The 23064-nt window shown below is 46.2% G+C and overlaps 1 protein-coding gene across 1 annotated transcript in view; it reads right to left on the bottom strand.

Annotated features, from left to right (window-relative positions):
* RIPK2 (receptor interacting serine/threonine kinase 2) overlaps positions 1 to 23064 on the bottom strand; it is a 57409-nt gene that overhangs the window by 22494 nt on the left and 11851 nt on the right. Inside the window, exons 3-4 of the mRNA XM_029063883.2 lie at positions 18447 to 18602; positions 2189 to 2346 (exon numbers count right to left, since the gene is read on the bottom strand). Coding sequence (XP_028919716.1) covers positions 2189 to 2346; positions 18447 to 18602 — 314 coding nt within the window. The remainder of the gene's footprint in view (positions 1 to 2188; positions 2347 to 18446; positions 18603 to 23064) is intronic.

Genomic DNA, 23064 nt, shown 5'->3' with positions numbered 1-23064 from the left:
AACTAAACAGCTAGAAAAGGACAACTGAAAACATGGAGAGACAGAAGGAAGGCTTTAACAATTTATGTCTAACCTTACACTGAGAATTTTGGGTTTTTTTTTTAATGGTGTTTGTTAGGCATGTAATATGTTCCAGGCACAGTACTAAGTGTGGGGGTAGATACAAGGTAGTCAAGATGGACACAGTCCATGTCCCACATGGGGCTCACAGTCTTAATCCCCATTTTACAGATGAGGTAACTGAATCACAGAGAAGTTATGTGCCTTGCCCAAGGTCACACAGCAGACAAGAGGTGGAACTGGGATTAGAACCCAGGTCTTTCTGATTTCCAGACCCATGCTCTATCCATTGGGCCACACTATTTCTTATTGTTAAATCTGGTAAACTATTTCTGTAACATTAAACTGGCACACTGCAAAATGAGTGGGCTGTCAGAGCCCACACATTTTATCTCTTCTATCTCATTGCTGACTTCTCACTCATAGCTTGCCTTTGGCCTGGAACACCTTCCCTGCTCATAACTGACAGATGATCACTCTCTCCACCTTCAAAGCCTTATTAAAGGCACATCTCTTCCAAGAGGCCTTCCCTAATGAGGCCTTCCTTTCCTCTTCCCCACTCTCTTCTGGGTTGCCCTTGCACTTGGATTTGTACCCTTTATTCACCCCTTCTCTGACCCCCAGTACTTATGTACATATCCATTTTTTGATTGTAATGTCTGTCTCCTCCTCTAATAATAATTATTATTACTATGGTATATGTTAGGGCTTACTATGTGCCAAGCAGTGTTGTAAGAGCTGAGGTAGATACAAGTTAGACACAATCAGGGTAGATACAATCAGGTTGTCCCACATGGGGATCAGTCTTAATCCCCATTTTACAGATGAGGTAACTGAGGCACAGAGAAGTTAACTGGCTTGCCCAAGGTCACACAGCAGACAAGTGGTGAAGCCAAGATTAGAACCCATGTCCTCTGACTCCCAAGCCTGTGATCTTTCTATTAATAAGTGCTTGACAAATACTATTATTACTAAGCCACACTGCTTCTCTAGACTGTAAGCTCACTGTGAGCAGGGAATGTGTCTACCGACTCTGTTATGTTATACTTTCCCAAGTGCATTTCCTCTGACCTTCAAGACATCTCTACTTGGATGTCCTCCTGTCACCGCAAACGTAATACGGCTAAAACTGAACTTACCTTCCCACTTAAACTCTGTCCTCCCCATCACTTTCCCATCACTGTTGATGGCACCACCATCCTTCCTGGCTCACAAGCCCATAGCCTTGGCATTATCCTTGACTCCTCTCTCTTGTTCCACCCACATATTCACGCCATCACTAGATCCTGTCAGTTCTACCTTCACAGCATCGCCAAAATCCACACTTCATCTCCGTCCAAACCACTACCACATTAATGCAAGCACCTATCCTAGCCCGTCTTGATTATTCTATCAGCCTTCTCGCTGACCTCCCTGCTCCTGTCTCTCCCCACGCCACTCCATATTCCATTCTACTGCCCGAGTCATTTTTCTTCAAAAACGTTGAGACCATCTTTCCCCACTCCACAAGAAATTTCAATGTTTGCCCACCCACCTCTGTAGCAAACAAAAACTCCTCACTATTGGTTTTAAAGCACTTAATTACCTTGCCCCCCCCACCTCATCTCGCTATTCTCCTACTACATACAACCCAGCCTGCACACTTCATTCCTCTAGTGCTAACCTTCTACCTTTACCTTGATTTCATCTTTGCTGCTGACCTCTTGCCCACATCCTACCTCTGGCCTGGAATGCCCTCCCTCATCATATCAGACAGATAATTGCTCTCTCCCACTTCAAAACCTTATTGAAGGCACAACTCCTCCAAGAAGCCTTCCCTGACTAAATCCTCCTACTCCCTCTGTGCCGCTCTTACTTGCTGCTTCATTCATCCTCCCTCCCATTTCCAAAGCACATCCAGATATATCTGGATATATCTGTCATTTATTCATTCATTTACTCCATTTATATTAATGTCTGTCTCTCAGCTCTAGACTGTTAGCTCGTTGTTGGTGGCAATGTGTCAGACTGATGACAGCCCTTTGCACCATGCCTGACTTTAACATTCCATGTCTCCAGTTTTCAAGTTGATTTGACTAATCTCGATTTAAGGCCACTCAACGGGGAGCAAACAGATCTTCTGCCGCACCTGTATATGTCATATTTGACACTGGCTCGTGACTTCTGGCTGGGCTCATAGTCCTCCGGGGGCATGTAGATGATGGTCCCTCCCTCGGGCACAGATTTGCTGATCCTTGACTGGGACTGGGACACCATACGCCATTTCGACAAACCGAAATCTGCAATCTGGAAGGGAAAAAGAATAGTAGTCACTCCATTTTTTTTTTTTAAACTGGTTGCTTTTCTTCTGTCGATAAAACTATCTGTTAATTAACTTCAGGCCTCCATCAGGCCTCCGTAGTTGTAGTCCCATGCCAGGGTCGAGGCCACGCAGGCAAAGATGGTCACACACAGCAGGATCACCAGCCCCTGAAGGATATGGACCAAACCAGGAGGGGAGGTCCACCTGAAGAAGTACTGGGGCACATCCTCCTGGTAGAAGGAGCCAGGTGGGGCTGAAGCCATGTAGGCATATCGAGACCGTGGAGGGCCATAGATCACCGATGGCCGCCTATCGTACGCCTCTGGGGGCAGGGGAGACCCCAGGCTGTGGCTCACCGAGGGCCACTTCTCATACACCTCCGGGGGGGGTACACGGTTCCTGGGGCATAGCTCACTGAGGGCCGCTTCTCGTACACCTGGTCATACAGTGCCACTTTTGAGCAGTCTGCCCCGCTGTCTCCCTGGAAAGGAGAACATCTTACTTTGGGCTGCAGTTTGGCCTAGTGGAAAGAGCACTCTGGGGGGGCAGAGGACCTGGGTTCTAATCCTGGCTCTGCCAATTGCCTGCTCTGTGACCTTGGGCAAGTCACTTAACTTCTCTGTGCTTCAGTTTCCTTATGTGTAAACTGGAGAATCAATATCTGTCTTTCCCCCTATTTAGACTGTGAGCCCATGTGTGAGAGGGACACATTGGACAGAGTGACTAAACGCATCCATTTCAGCACTAAGAACAACAATGCTTGACACACAGTAAGGGCTTAACAAATACCATAATAATAATAATAATAATAATTATTATTGTTTGGGCTCTCTCATTATGGAGTACTGAGGCAGGGATGGAGTACTGAGGCAGGAGACCGTTAGCCAACGGCAACACAGGAGTGTCCTCAGGTCCGGATTCTGCCATTCTACTTCCTAGCTGACAGCAGAGATGGAACACCTACGGGGAGAACTCTGGGACATCTTAATTGATCCATCAACAGCATTTATTGAGCACTTACTACGTGCAGAGAACTGTACTGAGCACTAAGCAGAGTACAACAATAGAGTAGGTAGATGATTCCTACCCTCAAGGAGCTTACATGAGTCAGCTGCTGAACCAGCCGAACAGGAATTCAGTGACGCACATTGGGCTATTGTTTCTCTGATCTGTTTGGGCTGTACATGCTGCCACATCTGAAGAGGTGGAGGTTGTATCAGGAGCCCGTGCTGTCTCCCCTCGGTGGGGAATCTTCCCCAATACTCTCATTCCCTGATGCTCTCTCCAGGGTGGTGAGTCAGGTCTGGCTTCCAGGGTGGGGAAGGGAAAGAAGGAGGGAGCTATTCTGAGGGATCTTTGGGAAGGGAGGAAAGATGAAAAAAGGGGACGTGAGAGGAAGAGAGGGAGATAGGAAAGGATAAGGGAGGCCCGACCCCAGACCTCTGAGAAAGCCGATGCCCCCATGCTACACACCCCTCCCCCACCTCTCCATAGAAAGTATATCCTGAGAAAGGTGGTTAATTGAACATCCAGTTCTGAACTGAGGTAGGGGCCGACACTAAGGACTAATTAGGTATGTGTCTGTCTGAAAAACAAATTTGAGATAGCTGAACCAAATGGGATTTGGTTATCTGAACAATCCTCAGTCCCGATTAGTTCTGATAACGCCACTTGTCAGCTGTGTGACTTTGGGCAAGTCACTTAACTTCTCGGTGCCTCAGTTACCTCATCTGTAAAATGGGGATTAAGACTGTGAGCCCCACGTGGGACAACCTGATTCCCCTGTGTCTACCCCAGAGCTTAGAACAGTGCTCGGCACATAGTAAGCGCTTAACAAATACCAACATTATTATTATTATTATAACTAGCTTTCTATCCAGGCTGTTGAACACCTTCCATTAATTTAAGACCATTTAAAACCAACTGCAGAGGTTAAAAACCACAACCCAAATCCACAGGTTCCACACAGCCAGCAAATTCCCGCCTCTAAAAGAAATGTCTCCAAATTCTTGTGACTAGCCGACTTTGCACTGCCCTTATGGTAGGTGACAGCGAGGTGTTTAGTTTAATATCTGTCTTCCCTTCTAGGCTTTAAGTTCGTTGTGGGCAGGGAATATAGCTACCAGGTCTATTACACTGTACTCTCCCAAGTGCTTAGTACAGTCCTCTGCACATAGTAAGCACTCAATAAATATGGTTGATTGACCTACCCAATTAAATTAGCTATACACCTATAGAGGTGGGAAATCCACTTTTTCTTTCCAATTCATGTTTGAGGAAGCTTTCTTTCCTAGGAGCAAACTGCCTCTAAGTGCATCTAACATAGGAACCACTGCTTACATTAGAACATTACCCAGAGATCTCGCTAGGAACAGCCCAGAAATGGCCTTTGCTGCAATTTCCCTGTCAGAATCCACAATGGAGAACACTAAGCAGGTGTGGCTGTCTGCCACCCTGGTGATGATGATGACCCAGATTTTTTTTGCCAATCAACCTAGCCCCAGCCCTCTGTCTACACTTGAACTCTTAAGAATCCAAGGACCTGCATTAGGATTAAGCAGTCACCTGTTGCTGACAACCTCACCTATAACCCTTAATTTTCTCTGGCCTCACCATGGTTTCCTCAATCCCCTCCTTCTAATCAGTCTCTTATCCTTCCTCCCCAACCCCTCCCTCATCTTCCTCTATCCAACCCCTCCCTCTCTAGAGGGGGCCTCATCTTTTCCCACTCCCCAAGACTCAATGGGAAAGGGGGAAGAGGAGATTCCTTCTCACTCCCCAATGCGCTTTCGCACCATTCCACCTCCCTCATCCCTCGCTTTCCCTTCCATCAAACCCCATATCATCCGCCTTTACCACCCACTCCAATTACAGTCACGGTCATCTATCGCTCCCCCCGCCCCCACCTCCACAGGCCCCACCTCCAACTTTCTGAACCATTTTGATCCCTTTCACACATTCTTTCTCTCTTTCTCCATCACTTCACTGATGCCTGGGGGCTTCAATATCCACGTGGATGTTCTTGACAACTCTTCCGCTGCTCACTTCCTATTGCTCCTCAACTCCACTGACCTCCTGCTCCACCCTACCTTGGCCACTCGACTTGGACACACATTCAATCTCACCATTTCTAGTCATTGCACAATGTCTACCCTCACCAATTCTGAAATCCCACTGACCATAACATCCTTACCTGCCCTCTCTCCCACACCCCTCTCCCCGTTAATCTGTCCTGTTCCCACACATAAACCTCCGATCCTTTGACCCATCCTAATTTTCTCAAGACATCGTGTCTTGCTTAGTCTCCATACCCACAATACTTTCCCTTGATGACCAAATTGATGCCATCCACAAAATGCTCTCTGCCAAACTCAACTCGCCCCCCCATCCCTTCGCCAATCTCATACCCGCAATCTCGGTGTCATCCTTGACTCGTCTCTCTCGTTCACCCCACACATCCTAACTATTACCAAGACCTGCCGGTTTCACCTCTACAATATCGCCAAGATCCGCCCTTTCCTCTCCACCCAAACGGCTACCTTACTGTTATGGGCTCTTGTTATATCCCGGCTAGACTACTGTGTCAGCCTTCTCTCTGACCTCCCTTCCTCCTCTCTCGCCCCGCTCCGGTCTATTCTTCACTCCGCTCCCCGGCTCATCTTCCTGCAGAAACGATCTGGGCATGTCACTCCCCTTCTTAAACAACTCCAGTGGTTGCCTATCAACCTCCGCTCCAAACAAAAACTCCTCACTCTAGGCTTCGAGGCTCTCCATCACCTTGCCCCTTCCTACCTCTCCTCCCTTCTCTCTTTCTACCGCCCACCCCGCACGCTCCGCTCCTCTGCCGCCCACCTTCTCACCGTCCCTCGGTCTCACCTATCCCGCCGTCGACCCCCGGGTCACGTCCTCCCGCGGTCCCGGAACGCCCTCCCTCCTCACCTCTGCCAAACCGATTCTCTTTCCCTCTTCAAAACCCTACTTAAAACTCACCTCCTCCAAGAGGCCTTCCCAGACTGAGCTCCTCTTCTCCCTCTACTCCCTCTGCCACCCCCCCCTTTACCTCTCCGCAGCTAAACGCTCATTTCCCCCTTTTCCCTCTGCTCCTCCACCTCTCCCTTCCCATCCCCACAGCACTGTACTCGTCCGCTCAACTGTATATATTTTCGTTACCCTATTTATTTTGTTAATGAATTGTACATCGCCTTGATTCTATTTAGTTGCCATTGTTTTTACGAGATGTTCTTCCCCTTGACTCTGTTTATTGCCATTGTTCTTGTCTGTCCGTCTCCCCCGATCAGACCGTAAGCCCGTCAAACGGCAGGGACTGTCTCTATCTGTTGCCGACTTGTTCATCCCAAGCGCTTAGTACAGTGCTCTGCACATAGTAAGCGCTCAATAAATACTATTGAATGAATGAATGAATGAATGAATACCACTAACCCACAGCCCGGATTCCCTCCACTGGCTACTTCCTTCACTCCTGTTCACGAGCTGCAGAGTCCTGTTGGTGGAAAGTAAGATAGCAGGCCGACCACGTCCATCTGAAAAATCCCCTGGCCTGCTTTAACTTTTTCTTTATTTGCTTTAACAAATACCAACGTTATTATTATTATTTTCCTTCTCCTCTTATTGGCAATGTTAATTAATTAAGGTATTTATTAAGCGCTTAATATGTGCCCAGCACTGTTCTAAGCACTGGGGTAGATATGAGGTAATCAGGTTGTCCCACATGGAGTGCACAGCCTTAATCCCCATTTTACAGATAAGGTAACTGAGGCACAGAGAAGCTAAGTGACTCGCCCAAGGTCACACAGCAGACAAGTGGCAGAGCCAGGACTAGAATCCATGTCCTCTGACTCCCAAGCCCGTGCTCTTTCCATTTAGCCACGCTGCTTCTCTCTTTCTCCATCCTTATCGACTCCCAAGACCACTGCCTTCGGCAGTTGTATAGGACATTTAAGTTATCATACAATTAAAAAAACAAGGGGTGTGATCTCCCTAAAATTTCCCCTGCTCCCTCTAATCCTTTCCTCTCGCCCCTTCTTCAACTGTCCCATCCTTCTCAGCAGTATCACAATTAAGCACCCCCTCCTGTCAAAATTAACCCCATCCACCCACGCCTACCACCCCATCTCTTCACACCTTATCAAAACCCTTGTCCCCTCTTTCTTCCTTCCCTGACTGCCATCTTCAACAGTTCAATCTCCAATGCTTTTCCTCATTGCTTTCAAACACACTCATGCCTCCCCTATCCTATAAAACCTTTACTCCACGGCTCCCTCCATTTATTGCCCCATCTCCTTCTTACCATTAGTCTCCAAACTCCTTGAGAGAGTTGTCTATACTCCCATTGTTGAGCAGGGATTGTCTCTGTTGTCGCATTGTACATTCCAAGCGCTTAGTACAGTTCTCTGCAAACAGTAAGCGCTCAATAAATACGATTGAATACCCACTGTCTTCAGGTCCTCTCCTCTAATTTTCTTAAGTCCCTCCAATCTGGTTTCCACCCCTATTACTCCTCCAAAACTGTCCTCTCAAAGGTCACCAATGATCTTCTTGCCAAATCCTATGACCTCTACTCCAACCTAATCCTCCTTGACCTCTCAGCTGCTGCCCATGCTATGGACCACCTCCTTCTGCGAACTTCTCCATTGACACTGTCCTCTTCTGGTTCTCCTCCTATCTCTCTAGCTGCTCACTCTCAGTCTCTTTTGTGGGCTCCTCCTCTGCCTCCTACCCTCTAACTGTAGAAGTCCCTCAAGGTTCAGTTCTGGGGCCCCTTCTATTCTCCATTTCCACTCACCTCCTTGGAGAATTAATTTGCTCCACTGGCTTTAACTACCATCTCTAGGAAGATAATTACCAAATCCACATCTCCAACCCCAATCTCTCTTCTTCTCTACAAACTCATATATCTTCTTGCCTTCATGACATTTCTTCTTGGATGTCCCTTTGACATCTCAAATTTAACATGTTCAAAACAGAAGTCATCTTCCTTCCCAAACCCTGCCGTCCCCTTTATTCTCCCAACACTGTAGACAGCACCACAGTCCTCCCTGTCTTACAACCCCATAACCTTGGCATTATCCGACTCATGTCTCTCATCCAACTCACATACTCAACCATTCACCAAATCCTGTCTATTCAATATTCACAACATAGCTAAAATCCACCTTCTCCTCACCATCCAAACTGTCAAGTTGCTCCAAGCACTTACCCTATCCTCCTTTAACTACTGCATAAGCTTCCTTGCTGACCTCCTTGCCTCCTGTCTCTCTCTACTCCAATCCATACTTCACTCTGCTGCCCAGATCATTTTTCTATAAAAATGTTCAGTCCATGTTTCCCCACTCCTCAGGAACCTCCAGTGCTTGCCCTTCCACTTTTTTGTCAAAAGGAAAGTCCTAACCATAAGCTTTTAAAGCACTCAATCACTCTGGCCCCCTCATCTTACCTCTCTGATTTTCAACTACAACTCAGCCTGCACAGTTCACTCATCTAATGCCAACTTACTCACTGTACCTGGATATTGTCTATCTCACTGCTGACCCCTCGAACACATCCTGCCTCTGGCCTGGGGAGTCCGCCCTCTTTATAAGCAACAGATGATCACTCTCCCTACCTTCAAAGTCTTATTAAAAGCACATCTCCTCCAAGATATCTTCCCTGACTAAGCCTTCATTTCTCCTTCTCCCAATTCCTCCTGCATTGTCTTACATTTGGATTTGTACCTTTTATTCACTCTTCCCTCAGCTCCATGACACTTATGTACATATCCATAGTTATTTATTTATATTAATGCCTGTCTCCCCCCACACTGAATACTCATTATGGGCAGGGAACCCTTCTACCAGCTGTTAAATTGTACTCTCCCAAGTGCTTAATACAGTGCCCTGAACTCAGTAAGCACTCAAATACAATTGATGGATTGTTTGAAAGGAGAGTTGAAAGACACTGTTGGGAATTTGTGGCTTCTCCCCGTAATGTCCTGAGGCCAAGTTATTCTGTGGTCTGCTGCCCTCAGGGTTGAAATGAGAATCAGAAAATAGCAATGGGATTCCCTACTACTCTGGGCGGATTTTCCTCATCTGATCTCAGAAGAAGCTCTGTAATCTGAGAGTAGTTGATGGGGACTTTGTGTCCAGATTGAAGCAAGGCACTGTAGGATACGGCAGGGCAGAAAGCTAATGCCCCACACCGATTGCAGCAGGTAGGTATCTGAACCCCATGGAGGAGATTAACTAGCACGATATTACAATCACTCACCCTATCCAGACTGGATTACTGCATCAGCATCCTCTCTGATCTCCCAATCTCATGTCTTTCTCCACTTCAGTCTATACTTCACTCTGCTACCCGGATTACCATTCTACAGAAACCTTCTGGGAACGTCACCACCTCCTCAAAAATCTCCAGTGGTTGCCTATCAATCTCCGTATTGAGCAAAAACTCCTCACTATTGGCTTCAAAGCTCTCCATCACCTTGCCCCTTCCTACTTCACCTCCCTTCTCTCCTTCTACAGCCCAGGTCACACACTCTGCTCCTCTGGTGCTAACTCACTATGCCTCATTCTCGCCTGCTCTGCCGTCGACCCCTGGCCCAGGTCCTACCTCTGGCCTGGAATGCCCTCCCTCCTCAAATCTGCCAATCACACTCCCCCCTTCAAAGCCCTAGTGAAGGCTCATTTCCTCCAGGAGGCCTTCCCAGACTAAGCCCCCCTTTTCCTCAGCTTCCCCCGGCCCATCACTCCGACTCGTTCCCTTTGCTCTACCCACCTCTCCGCCCCAAAACACTTGTGGAATTCTTATTTATATTAATGCCTGTTTACTTGTTTTGATGTGTATATATATCTATAATTATATTTATTTATATTGATGCTATTGATGCCTGCTTACTTGTTTTGATGTCTGCCTCCCCCTCGCTGGACTGTAAGCCTGGTTTGGCAGGGATTGTCTCTATTGCTGAAATGTATTTCCAAGCACAGTACACAAGTACAGTACTAAATTAGTACAATAAGCACTCAACAAATACTATTGAATGAACTAGTGAAATCAATCCATCAGATTTAAGTGCTTTCTGTGTGCAGAGCACTGTACTGTACTAAATGCTTGGGAGAGGACAATAATACAGAGCTGGTAGGCAAGGTCCCTGACCACAATTAACTAACAGCCTAGAGGAGAAGACAGACTTTAATCAATCACTCAATCAGTGGCATTTATTGAGAGCTTACTGTGTGTAGAGCACTGTAATAATAATAATAATGTTGGTATTTGTTAAGCGCTTACTATGTGCAGACAACTGTTCTAAGCGCTGGGGTAGATACAGAGTAATCAGGTTGTCCCACATGAGGCTCACAGTTAATACCCATTTTACAGATAAGGGAACTGAGGCACAGAGAAGTTAAGTGACTTGCCCACAGTCACACAGCTGACAAGTGGCAGAGCCGGGAGTCGAACTCATGACCTCTGACTCCGAAGCCCAGGCTCTTTCCACTGAACCACGCTGCTTCCCACTGTACTAAGCACTTAGGAGAGTACAATATAATACTAAAATAATGATGGTATTTGTTAAGCGCTTACTATGTGCCAAGCACTGTTATAAACACTGGGGTAGACACAAGGTCATCAGGTTGTCCCACATGGGGCTCACAGTCTTAATCCCCATTTTCAGATGAGGTAACTGAGGCTTAGAGAAGGCTCAGTGGAAAGAGCACGGGCTTGGGAGTCAGAGGACACGGGTTCAAACCCATGCTCTGCCACTTGTCAGCTGTGTGACTGTAGGCAAGTCACTTAACTTCTCTGTGCCTCAGTTACCTCATCTGTAAAATGGGGATTACAACTGTGAGCCTCATGTGGGACAACTTGATGACCCTGTATCTACCCCAGCGCTTAGAACAGTGCTCTGCACATAGTAAGCACTTAACAAATACCAAATTTTTAAAAAAAGTGACTTGTCCAAAGTCACACAGCTGACAACTAGAAAAGCTGGGATTAGAACCCATGACCTCTGACTCCCGAGCCTGTGCTCTTTCCATTAAGCCAACTGTTTCTCAATATAACAGAGCTGGTAGACATGTTCCCTGCCCACAAGCTTTAAGTCTAGTAGTAATAATAATAATGGCATTTGCTAAGCACTTATGTGTCAAGACTTTCTAAGCATTTTCTAAGCTAATCAGGTCAGATGCAGTCCCTGTCCCACATGGGGTTCAAAGTCTTAATCCCTATTCTACAGATGAGGTAACTGAGGTCCAGAGAAGTGACTTGCTCAAGGTCACACAGCAGTCAAGTGGCAGAGCTGGGATTAGAACCCAGGTTCTTCTGACTCCCAGGCCAGGGGTAGAACAGGGCCAGGGATAGGCCCTGATGCTTCATGAATGTGAAAGTGAAAGTGAAGAATTCCCTAAGGGGAAAGGAAAGCAGCCAGCAAATATGTTATTCATTCCCAATACGCCCACAAGGCTCAAGACTTACCTCCCTTTAATCACTATCTACACCCCCTTTGTATGATTTTGTCTTCAATTCACTGCCATCTCTTCTGGAAATTCACCCCAAACATGAGAAAATTTGGGTGACTTTAACCAAGTACCTAGGGCATGGAGGTACAAATGACACTGTAGAAGTTGGAAGGGGCCAACAAAAAGGAATTCTCTGTTAATGCCAGGAAGAAAGGCCAACTGTAGGCTGCCCATGAGGTGATTTACAGGTGCCCAGACAAACTGCCTCCTCCTTGTCGGTCACTTCCCCAGTCCTCTAGACTAACTAGCTAACTAACTAGACTAACAAATGATGGTATTTGTTAAATGTTTACTACCGTGCCAAGTGCTGTTCTAAGTACTGGGGTAGATTCAAGCTAATCAGGTTGGACACAGTCCCCGTCCCACATGGGGCTCACAGTTTTAATCCCCATTTTACCAGATGAGGTAAATGAGACCCAGAGAAGTGAAGTGACTTACCCAAGGTCACCCAGCAAATAAGTGGCGGAGCTGTGATTAGGACCTTCTGACTCCCAGCATAAAGCACAGCTCTATCTGGCTCTCAGTGACTTGCTCTCTCCATTATTCAATAGTATTTCATTCAATAGTATTTATTGAGCGCTTACTATGTGCAGAGCACTGTACTAAGCACTTGGAATGTACAAATCGGTAACAGATAGAGACAGTCCCTGCCCTTTGACGGGCTTACAGTCTAATCGGGGGAGACGGACAGACAAAAACAATAGCAGTAAATAGGATCAAGGGGATGAACATCTCAATAAAACAATAGCAAATAAATAGAATCAAGGTGATGTACATCTCATTAACAAAATAAATAGGGTAATGAAAATATATATATAGTTGAGCGGACGAGTACAGTGCTGAGGGGAGGGGAAGGGAGAGGGGGAGGAGCAGAGGGAAAGGGGGGAAAAGAGGGCTTAGCTGAGGAGAGGTGAAGGGGGGTAGAGGGGGAGCAGAGGGAGCAGAGGGAAAAGGGGAGCTCAGTCTGGGAAGGCCTCTTAGAGGAGGTAAGCTTTAAGTAGGGTTTTGACGAGGGGAAGAGAATGAGTTTGGCGGAGATGAGGAGGGAGGGCATTCCGGGACCGCGGGAGGACGTGGCCCAGGGGTCGACGGCGGGATAGGAGAGAACAGGGGATGGTGAGGAGGTAGGCGGCAGAGGAGCGGAGCGTGCGGGGTGGGCAGTAGAAAGAGAGAAGGGAGGAGAGGTAGGAGGGGGCAAGGTGATGGACAGCCTTGAAGCCTAGAGTGAGAAGTTCCACGCTGCTTCCCAAACATTCTTCCAAAAATACAAACCTGTCTGGACACAAGGTGACCTGGTATCAGAAGAATGACTGGGTGCATCTATGTGGCATGTGGCACCACGCATGAGGTGAGAAGTACAATGTGAGCTTTCCATAATGCCAGGTTCTATAAGAATGTAATCTCCCGGCTGAGAAACAGCGTGTCCTGGGAGTCAGAGAACCTGGGTTCTAATCCCAGCTCCACCACTTGTCTGTATGACTTTTGGCAGTATTAATTTAACGATATTTGTTAAGTCCTTATTACGTGCCAAGCACTATACAAAGAGATGATAAGGATGATGGTATTTGTTAAGCGCTTACTATGTGTCAAGTACAGTTCTAAATGCTGGGGTAGATACAAACTAATCAGGTTGGACACAATCCTGTCCCACAGGGGGTTTAATCCCCATTTTACAGATGAGGTAACTGAGGCACAGAGAAGTGAAGTGACTTCCTCAAGGTCAAATAGCAGACAAGTGGCAGTGCTGGAATTAGAACTCAGATCCTTCTGAGTTCCAGGCCCAGGCTCTATCCTCTAGGCCATGATGCTTCCCTGGCACAGACACAAGATACTCAGCTTGAATAGTTACTGTTCCTCATTGGGCTCACAGTCTAAGTTAGAGGCAGAACAGGTATTGAATCACCATTTTATAGAGGAGGAAACTGAGGCACAGAAAGTTAAGTGACTGGCTAAATTGACCCAGCAGTAGGATTGGTATTAGAATCCAGGTCTTGTGACTCCCAAGCCCATGCTCTTTCCACTAGGCCATGCTGCAAATCACTTAACTTCTCTGTGTCTCTGTTCTCTCACCTGTAAAATGAGGATCCAGTATCTTTTCTCCCACTTAGACTGTGAGCCCCAAGTGGGACAGGGTCTGTGTCTGACATGATTACCTTGTATCTACCTAGCACTTAGAACAGTGCTTAGCACAGAGTAAGTGCTTAATTTATACTGCAATCATTATTTTTAGAACACACGTTCTATAACATGGGGATTGCATTCTTTCAGACTCTTCCATTAAAGAAAGTTTGTACTGTCAGACTCATAGAGAAGCAGCGTGGCTTAGTAGCAAGAGCCTGGGTTTGGGAGTCAGAGGTCATGGGTTCGAATCCTGGCTCTGCCGCTTGCCAGCTGTGTGACTTTGGGCAAGTCACTTCACTTCTCTGTACCTCAGTTACCTCATCTGTAAAATGGGGATTAAAAACTGTGAGCCCCACATGGGACAACCTGATCTCCTTGTATCCATCAGCGCTTAGAACAGTGCTTTTACACATAGTAAGTGCTTGAGAAGCAGCTTGGCTCAGTGGAAAGAGCACGGGTTTAGGAGTCAGAGGTCATGAGTTTGAATCCCAGCTCTGCCATTTGTCAGCTGTGTGACTGTGGGCAAGTCACTTAACTTCTCTGTGCCTCAGTTACCTCATCTGTAAAATGGGGATTAACTGTGAGCCTCACGTGGGACAACCTGATGACCCTGTATCTACCCCAGCGCTTAGAACAGTGCTCTGCACGTAGTAAGCGCTTAACAAATACCAACATTATTATTATTATTAACAAATATCACCATTTTTAAAAAATTTCTCTGTGCCTCAGTTAGCTCATCTAGAAAAGGGGGATGAAGACTGAGAGCCCTGCGCGGGACAACCTGATTACTTTGTATCTACTCCAGCGCTTATAACGGTGCTTGGCACAGATTAAACGCTTAACAAATACCAACATTATTATTATTGGCAACACATGCATCTGATTACTTTTTCCAAGACTGTGTCCTGCTTTATCCTTTCCCCATAGGGAATTCTTCACTTTCACATTCGTGAAGCAGCATGGCCTAGGGGATATAGCATTGGCTTGGGAGTAAGAAGAACCTGAGTTCTAATTCCAGGTCTGCCACTTGTCTGCTATGTGACCTTGTGTAAGGCACTTCACTTCTCTGGGACTCAGTTACCTCATCTGTAAAATGGGGATTAAGACTGTGAGCCCCACGTGGGACAGGGACTGTGTCCACCCAGATTAGCCTGACACGTAATAAACACAGGGCTTAATACAATGCCTGACATTTAACTACCTCAACTACTCTTAATATTATTATTATTATGAGGAGTAGTGTCACAATTGGAGTTGTTTCATTGGGATACAAAAGCTGCAAGTGCCTGCATAACAGGATGGGTTTCATAAAAAAAAAGGTTGTCAACAAGTTATCCTCTGTGCCCAAATAAGGGGGAACCAAAGGGAATAGGTTTAATTTTTTATGGGCATTTGTTAAGAAATCATTATGTGCCAGGCACTATAGTAAGCGCTGGGGTAGACCATCATCATCAATGGTTCTGATTAGTTACAATGTGCAGAGCACTGTACTAAACGCTTGGGAGAGTTCATATATAAGGTAATCAGGTTGCACACGGTCCATATCCCATGTGGAGCTCGCAGTCTTAATCCCCATTTTACAGATGAGGTCACTGAGGTACAGAGAAGTGAAGTGACTCGCCCAAGATCACACAGCAGACAAGTGGCAGAGCCAGGACCAGAACCCAGGTCATCTGACTCCCAGGCCCGTGCTCTTTCGACTAGCCCTTGCTGCCACACTAGACCAACTGAGAAGCCATCTCGACTTGACATACAGAAAAAACAAAAACGAAATAAAAAAATACTTCCCATCAGGATAAAGAAACTCTACAGTATGCTACAGAGAAATAGTGGGAATTCCAGCCCTAGAAATCTTTAGAATAGATGAGTTAGTAACATCTGCCTTCGATAGCTGAGTCATTTCCCGGCCTGACTGTGGAGGCTGAAGAGTGTGACCTTCAAGGCACGTATCATTTTGAGTCCTTACTCTCTGCCTTGGTTTCCCGAATCTCTCTGCTGAGCAACTCGGAACTGAATTTTCCCGTTATATGCAAAGCACTGCACATCCCCTGCTGCAATCTGCGGTCTTCTGCTCCTCTCTGCTTCTTTCCCTCCTGTTACCCCCCCTCCCTCCCCCCCGGGTTGTACAGGGTGGGATCTTAGGTCTTTGAACGGTTTATCCGCCGCCTGTTCCCCTCTGCTTCCTCTCTGCTGGTGGGGAGCCAAGGTTTGCCAGGCTCCAAGATGTCATCCCGTGTGCCCTAGGGACACAGGCAGGAACCGCCACAGCTCTCACCCCTTCCCAAAGTGCACAGAACCTCCTGTCAGCTCCGTGGGGCCACACACACTCTTCTGGAGAAGCAGCACGGTGTGGTGGAGAGAGCACGGGCCTGGGAGTCAGAAGGTGGTGGATTCTAATCCCGGCACCGCCACGTGTCTGCTGAGTGACCTTGGGCAAATCGCTTCACTGGGCCTCAGTTCCCTCATCTGCAAAATGGGGATTGAGACTGTGAGCCCTGCGTGAGACAGGGACTGTGTCCAACCCGATTTGTTTGTATCCACCCCAGTGCAAGGCACAATGCCTGGCATGTAGTAAGGGCTTAATAAGTACTATAGTTATTATTATTATTATTCTGGTCCTTACTACTATTATTATATTATTATTATTCTGGCCCTCGGTGTCCCTCTGCCTGACAGGGGGTCCTACGCGTCTCTGGCCTTCTGTGTCCCTGCACTCCATGGTGGGTCTCAAGCTCTTCCAGGCCTCATGTCCTGCTCTTCCAAAGGGGGTCCTGCACTCTTCTGGCTTTCACTGTCCCTGTGCCCCACAGAAGGTTCGCACTCTTCTTGCCCTCCATGTTCTTCTGCCCCATGGAGGGGCCCGCACTCTACTCACCCTCAGTGTCCCTGTGCCATGAACTCCTCTGGCCTTCAGTGTCCCTCTGCCTCATAATCCTCTGGCCCTCAGTGTCCCTGTCCCCAGTCACATAAGGCACCTGCACTGTCAGCTATCTGCACCTCCAACCTCCGGTCTCCCCTACCCAGGCCCCAAACGGCTCATCTGCTGTCGTGAGCAACTGGGGGGTGGAGGTAAGGAGGGCGCTAGGCGGGGACAGCAGAACAGAGCCCAGGTGGACCCTTGCTCCGGGCCACTGGACAGTGCAGGCCCAGACATGGAGAAGTCTCTGTTGCTGAATTGTATTTTCCAAGCACTTAGTACAATGCTCTGCACACAGTAAGTGCTCAATAAATACGATTGAATGAATACAATTCGGCAACAGATAGAGACAATCCTTACCCATCAACGGGCTCACAGTCTAGAAGGGGGAGACAGACAACAAAACCAAACAAGTAGATAGACATAAATAGCACCAAAATAGATAAATAGAATTATAGCTAAACACACATCATTAATAAAATAAATAGAATAATAAATATGTACCAATATACACAAGTGTTGTGGGGCGGGGAAAGGGGTAGAGCAGAGGCAGGAGGGGAAATGAGGAGGGGAGGAGGAGAAGAGGAAAAGGGGGACTCAGTCTGGGAAGGCCTCCTGGAGGAGGTGACCTCTCAGTAGGGCTTTGAAGGAGGGAAGAGAGCTAGTTTGGCGGATGTGAGGACAGAGGGAGGACACGGGCCAGGGGTCGACAGTGGGACATGAGAGAATGAGGCACAGTGAGGAGGTTAGCGGCAGAGGGGCAGAGTGTGCGGGGTGGGTTGTAGAAGGAGAGAAGGGAGGTAAGGTAGGAGGGGGCAACAAGGTGATGGAGAGCTCTGAAGACAAATGTGAGGAGTTTAGCTTCATACAAAGGTTGATAGGCAACCACTGGAGATTTTTGAGGAGGGAGTGACATGCCCACAGCGTTTTTGTAGAAAGATAATCCGGGCAGCAGAGAGAAGTATAGACCGAGGTGGGGAGAGACAGGAGGTTGGGAGGTCATAAAGGATGTTGATGCAGTAATCCAGTCGGGATACGATGAGAGATTGTACCAACAAGGTAGTGGTTTGGATGGAGAGGAACCAGCGCTTAGTGTTTGGCCTTTAGTATGTACTTCACAAATATCACAATTATTATTTTAGTGCCCTGCACATAGTAAGCACTCTCGATAAAGGCTCTTACTACTTGTCTTGTTTTACGCTGTCGAGTCGTCTCCGACCCATAGCGACACCATGGACAAATCTCTTCCAGAACGTCCCACCTCCCTCCGCAATCGTTCTGGTAGTTACCTATTCTTTTTTTATGACTATGTCAAGACCTCTTTGAAATATCCAGTTACATCCTAATACATTTTGGGAATGAGACAGTGGGTGACCTGCTAACCAGTCCGTTAACAGATGCACATTTTTCACTGGGGTTGGAGACAAGGCATGCTTTGATTTTTGCATTTACAAGAACAAATAACCACCTTATAAATTACTAAGCATCAACATAGTGTTCAGAAGTAAAAACCGAAGCAAAAAAGATGTACCTTTACATGAAACTCATTATCCAGCAAGATATTTTGAGTTTTCAGGTCATGATGTAGCAGAGGAGGGCTCATGTTGTGCAGGTAATTTACTCCCAATGCAATTTCATGCAAAATTCGGAATCTTAATGACCAAGCAATGTCCGGATAGTCATTTTTCTTTAAAAATAAAAAAAGGGCCAAGGCAAAATACAATGAGATTCATATTTTAAAATATTTCAAAGACACGTTTTATAAAAAAAAAAAAAGGACCATATTTTTCCCATTATCCCCCAGTGGTCTTGGGAATAATCACCTAAAGCCTAACCGGGCTGGAAACTTAAAACTTCAAACCCTATTTTAAGGAGTTGCACGTCTGTAGAAGGAGAAGGAAATCCCATTATTAATTAAAATATGAATTGATTCAATCATCCAAATCACTCCCTTACTGCAAAGCTTATAGTAGTTCTTTATTGTGGCTTATGAGAAGCAGTATGGCCTAGTGGATGAGCACAGATCTGGGAGTCAGAGGACCTGGGTTCCAATTCCAACTCCGCCACTTGTCTGCCGTGTGATTTTGGGCAAGCCACTTAATATATCTGTGCCTCAGTTACCTCATCTGTAAAATGGGGATTAAGACTGTGAGCCCCATGTGGGACAGGGACTGTGTCCAACCTGATTATCTTGTATCTACCCCAGCATTTAGTACCTCAGTGCCTGGCAAATAGTAAGTGCTTAATAGATACCATTTTAAAGAAAACCAAACAAAATAAACCATAAGCAACCACACAGAAAACCCTTGACCATGGGTTTAGAGGCAAGAAAACCTTAGGGCAAGCCCTGACTGCTCACTACACTTCAGTTTAGGCTGTGAACTTTCTGTCCTTTCTTCCCAACAATCTCCATCACCTTCAAACCACGGAAAAAGCTAACTCTCTCTCCCTCGGTGGGGAATGCCCAACCCTCTCTGCTCTCACAAACACCAGCCATCCTGCTTCCAATGTTCTCTGTAAAACCCATCTCCTCCATAAAGTCTTTCCAGATTAGCCCTGTTCTCCAGTAGTGCCAGCCACTGGTTACCCTAGTCTTTTTTTTAAATGGTATTTGTTAAAGTGCTAGCTATGTGCAGGGAACCGTTCTAAGCGCTGAGGAGGATACAAGGTAATCTGGTTGGATACAGTCCCTCTCCCACATGGGGGTCACAGTCTTAATCCCCATTTTCCAGATGAGATAACTGAGGCACAGAGAAGTGAAGTGATTTGCCCAAGGTCACAGAGCAGACAAGTGGCAGAGACAAGATTAGAACCCAGGTCCTTCCTGGGACTCCCATGCCCAAGCTTCAACCATTGGGCCGTGCTGCTCCCAGTTCACCCTCTGTATATATTTCAAGGATCTGTATCATTTACGGTCTTACACTTGCGTTTTTTGTCCATGTGTAAGCTAGCTCTTTTGGCTCTTTTCCTATTTCTTTTTTTTTAATTCTTCACAGTCTCAAGATTGGGTTTTGAAGAAAGAAAGCGCTCGACAAATCCTATTGTGAAGTTCCTGGACTAGGCTGTTGTGAAGATGTGAACTACTGAATGAGATGCAAGACCCTTTTTAGTTGATAGTATATTGAGAATTCAGTGAATAAATCAACGCACAACACACTAAAATGGGTGAGGGTTTTTTTTTCCCATGGTATCTGATAAGCGCTTACTATGTGCCAGGCACCGTATTAAGTGCTGGAGCAGAGACAAGCTACTCAGGTTGGATACAGTCCATGTCCAATATGGGGCTCATAGTCTTAAAAACCCATTTTAAAGATGAGTGAACTGAGACAGAGAATTTAAGTGACTTTCCCAGGGTCACACATCAGACAAATGGTAGAGCCAGGATTAGTTAAGAGCAGTTGCCTTAAATGAAACTGTGTGGCTTTTAACAGTTACTAGTATAGCTTTATTTTTAGATTGAAGGTTTTATCTTTAAAAAAAGCTTCTGAATGGGAATCCCTAGTAGAATAGAACCAACATGGCCTAGTGGACCAGCATGGCCTGGGAGTCAGGTGGCCTGAGTTCTAATCCTGACTCTGTCTCTTGCCTGCTGTGTGATCTTGGGCAAGCGACTTAACTTCTCTGTACCTCAGCTTCCTCAATCGATCAATCGTATTTATTGAGCATTTACTCTGTGCAGAGCACCTCATCTGTAAAATGGGGTTAAAAGTCCTAACCTCCTTCCTGCTTAGACTGTGAGTCCCAGCTGGGTCGGGGTTTGTGTCGAACTTGATTATCTTGTATCTACCCAAACACTTCGTATAGAGTTTGGCACAGAGTAAGCGCTTAAATACTACAATTATTATGATCACTGAAATATGTCAGAATCTCAGGATTCAAGTTAAAACAGGTTCTAGACTGTAAACTCGTTGTGAATAGGGAATGTGTCTGTTAAATGTTGTATTGTACTCTCCCAAGTGCTTAGAACAGTGCTCTGTATATAGTAAGCACTCAATAAATATGACTGAATGAATGAATGGGATGAAGTTAGGCACCTACTAACACTTTAATTAGTTACAATGTTTATTAAGTGCTTACCATCGGTCTCAACATCCAAGTGTGTCTGTAGGTCTAACAAGGAGACTGTGACGAGCACTATGCTAAGCACTGGGATAACAACAACAGAATCAGATCAGATGCAGTCCCTGTCCCACACAGGGTTCACGCTTTAGGAAGTAAAAGACTTTAACAACCCAGACCCGGGTATCATATGTAACAGGAGCCTCACAATAGGATAATAATAATAATAATAATAATGATGTTGGTATTTGTTAAGTGCTTACTCTGTGCAGAGCACTGTTCTAAGCGCTGGGGGACATACAGGGTCATCAGGTTGTCCCACATGGGGATTACAGTTTTAATCCCCATTTTCCAGATGAGGGAACTGAGGCACAGAGAAGTGAAATGACTCTGTTGAGTGTCTTATCCCCACTTTAGAGATGCGAAAACAGAGGCTCGGAGAGGGTCAGTGACACACCCAAAGGCACAGAGCAGGGCAGTGCAGAGCTGGGATTGGAACTCAGATCTCCTAACTCCCAGTTTCTTGCTCTTCATGCTAGATCATGCTGCCACAAGAGAAAGGTAACATGGCTCCTAAGAACCTAACACTGGCTTGTCATGTTGTATGTATTGTCTGGGAAAAACCGGGGCAATTTTTCCTAGAGCAGAGTCCTTTTGAAGCTCATACTCGAGAGTGTTGGTTTGAGAGTCCTCAGTGTTCACAACCCCCTGGTAGGGGAAAAAAATGGAACCCTGAAAATTGAGGTCTGAGGAATGGCCACCTGCTCTCCATCACCCCAGGCAGCTGCCAAGTCACTTTCTGAATCAGTCAGTGGTCTTTATTGAGCACTTATTGTGTGCAGTACACTGTACTAAGTGCTGGGGAGAGTCCAATCAATCAATCAATGGCATTTACTGAGCGCTTCCTGTGTGCAGAACACTGTACTTAGCATTTGGGAGAAAACAATACAATAGAGTTGGTAGACACGAAAGTTGCTCGTCAAGGATTCCCCCAACGAATCACCACTTTGGCAAAAATCAAGGGTAATCTCAGAGAAGCAGCTCTCAGTTCTGAAAAGAATACAAAAGAAGCAGTCCTTGACTGCTACGTGGAAATGAAGGGCTCCAGATCTTCGCTTCTGAAGCAGGAATTTTCACAGCTCTAGGGAAACAACACCCGGCACTCTGGGTGGGTCAGTGTATTTTCCCAGCTATTTCCTCTTTCAAGTACAGTGTGCTGCTGAGGGTCATTAAATGGACACAAAAGTTACCCGCAAGAGGTAACGCTCCATCTTAAACTCCCAATTTAGAACCAGGAAATGACTTAGATCGTTTGGAAATTCTAGTTCATAATCTCTCTCCCAGTCTCCAATCAGGCTGCCATGGGGTGAGTAAGTCAAACCTCAACTGGTCATTTTCAGGAAAGTAAGTTTGACCTTTAGAAATTTATTTCATTATTTTTTTTTCCACGTAAGGGCATATGTCTCCCTTCCAATTTTTCTTTTCAGCACATCTTTCCTGCTTTCACAGTTAACGATTAAGCTAGGTCATGAATCACGAAGACGAACTCTTATTTTGAATCCAGGTTTCTTGTATTAGAATGTCAACCTTAGATGGTTTGGGGATGGATGCTGCAGGGCCTTCAAAGGCCTGGCCTGCCCTCTCATCAGCCTGCGGTGTGACCGTGGGTAACATTTCACTTTGTCGTGCCTCAGTTTCCTCATCTGTAAAACGGGGATTAAACTCCTATCCCCCTTAGGCGGTTAACCCTGCGTGAGATAGGGACTGTACCTGACCAGAGTTTCTTGTATCCACCCCAGTGCTCAGTACAGTGTTGGGCACATAGTAAGTGCTTAACCAATACCACCATTATTATATTGTTGCTCCCCATTGTCTTCTTCCCTTTAGAAGACGACTTCAACAGTGCAAACAACAATGACTGAGGAGAAACTATAAAACTGACCGCCACTGACATAAAATATCAACCTGAATGAATCATAGCTCTTGCTTTCAGCCACTGGTTGCTTCCCTTGCCAAAATTTTGTTGGATAATCCTAAACAGGTTTTTATTGCATTCCACAACCATCCAAGGTCAAATGATGTTAACTAGT

This window comes from Ornithorhynchus anatinus, chromosome 4 (genome assembly GCF_004115215.2).
Source record: "Ornithorhynchus anatinus isolate Pmale09 chromosome 4, mOrnAna1.pri.v4, whole genome shotgun sequence".
In the NCBI taxonomy this organism is placed as follows: Eukaryota; Metazoa; Chordata; class Mammalia; order Monotremata; family Ornithorhynchidae; genus Ornithorhynchus; species Ornithorhynchus anatinus.
Note: the sequence above shows the minus strand (reverse complement) of the source record. Positions and strands in the feature narration are given on the sequence as shown.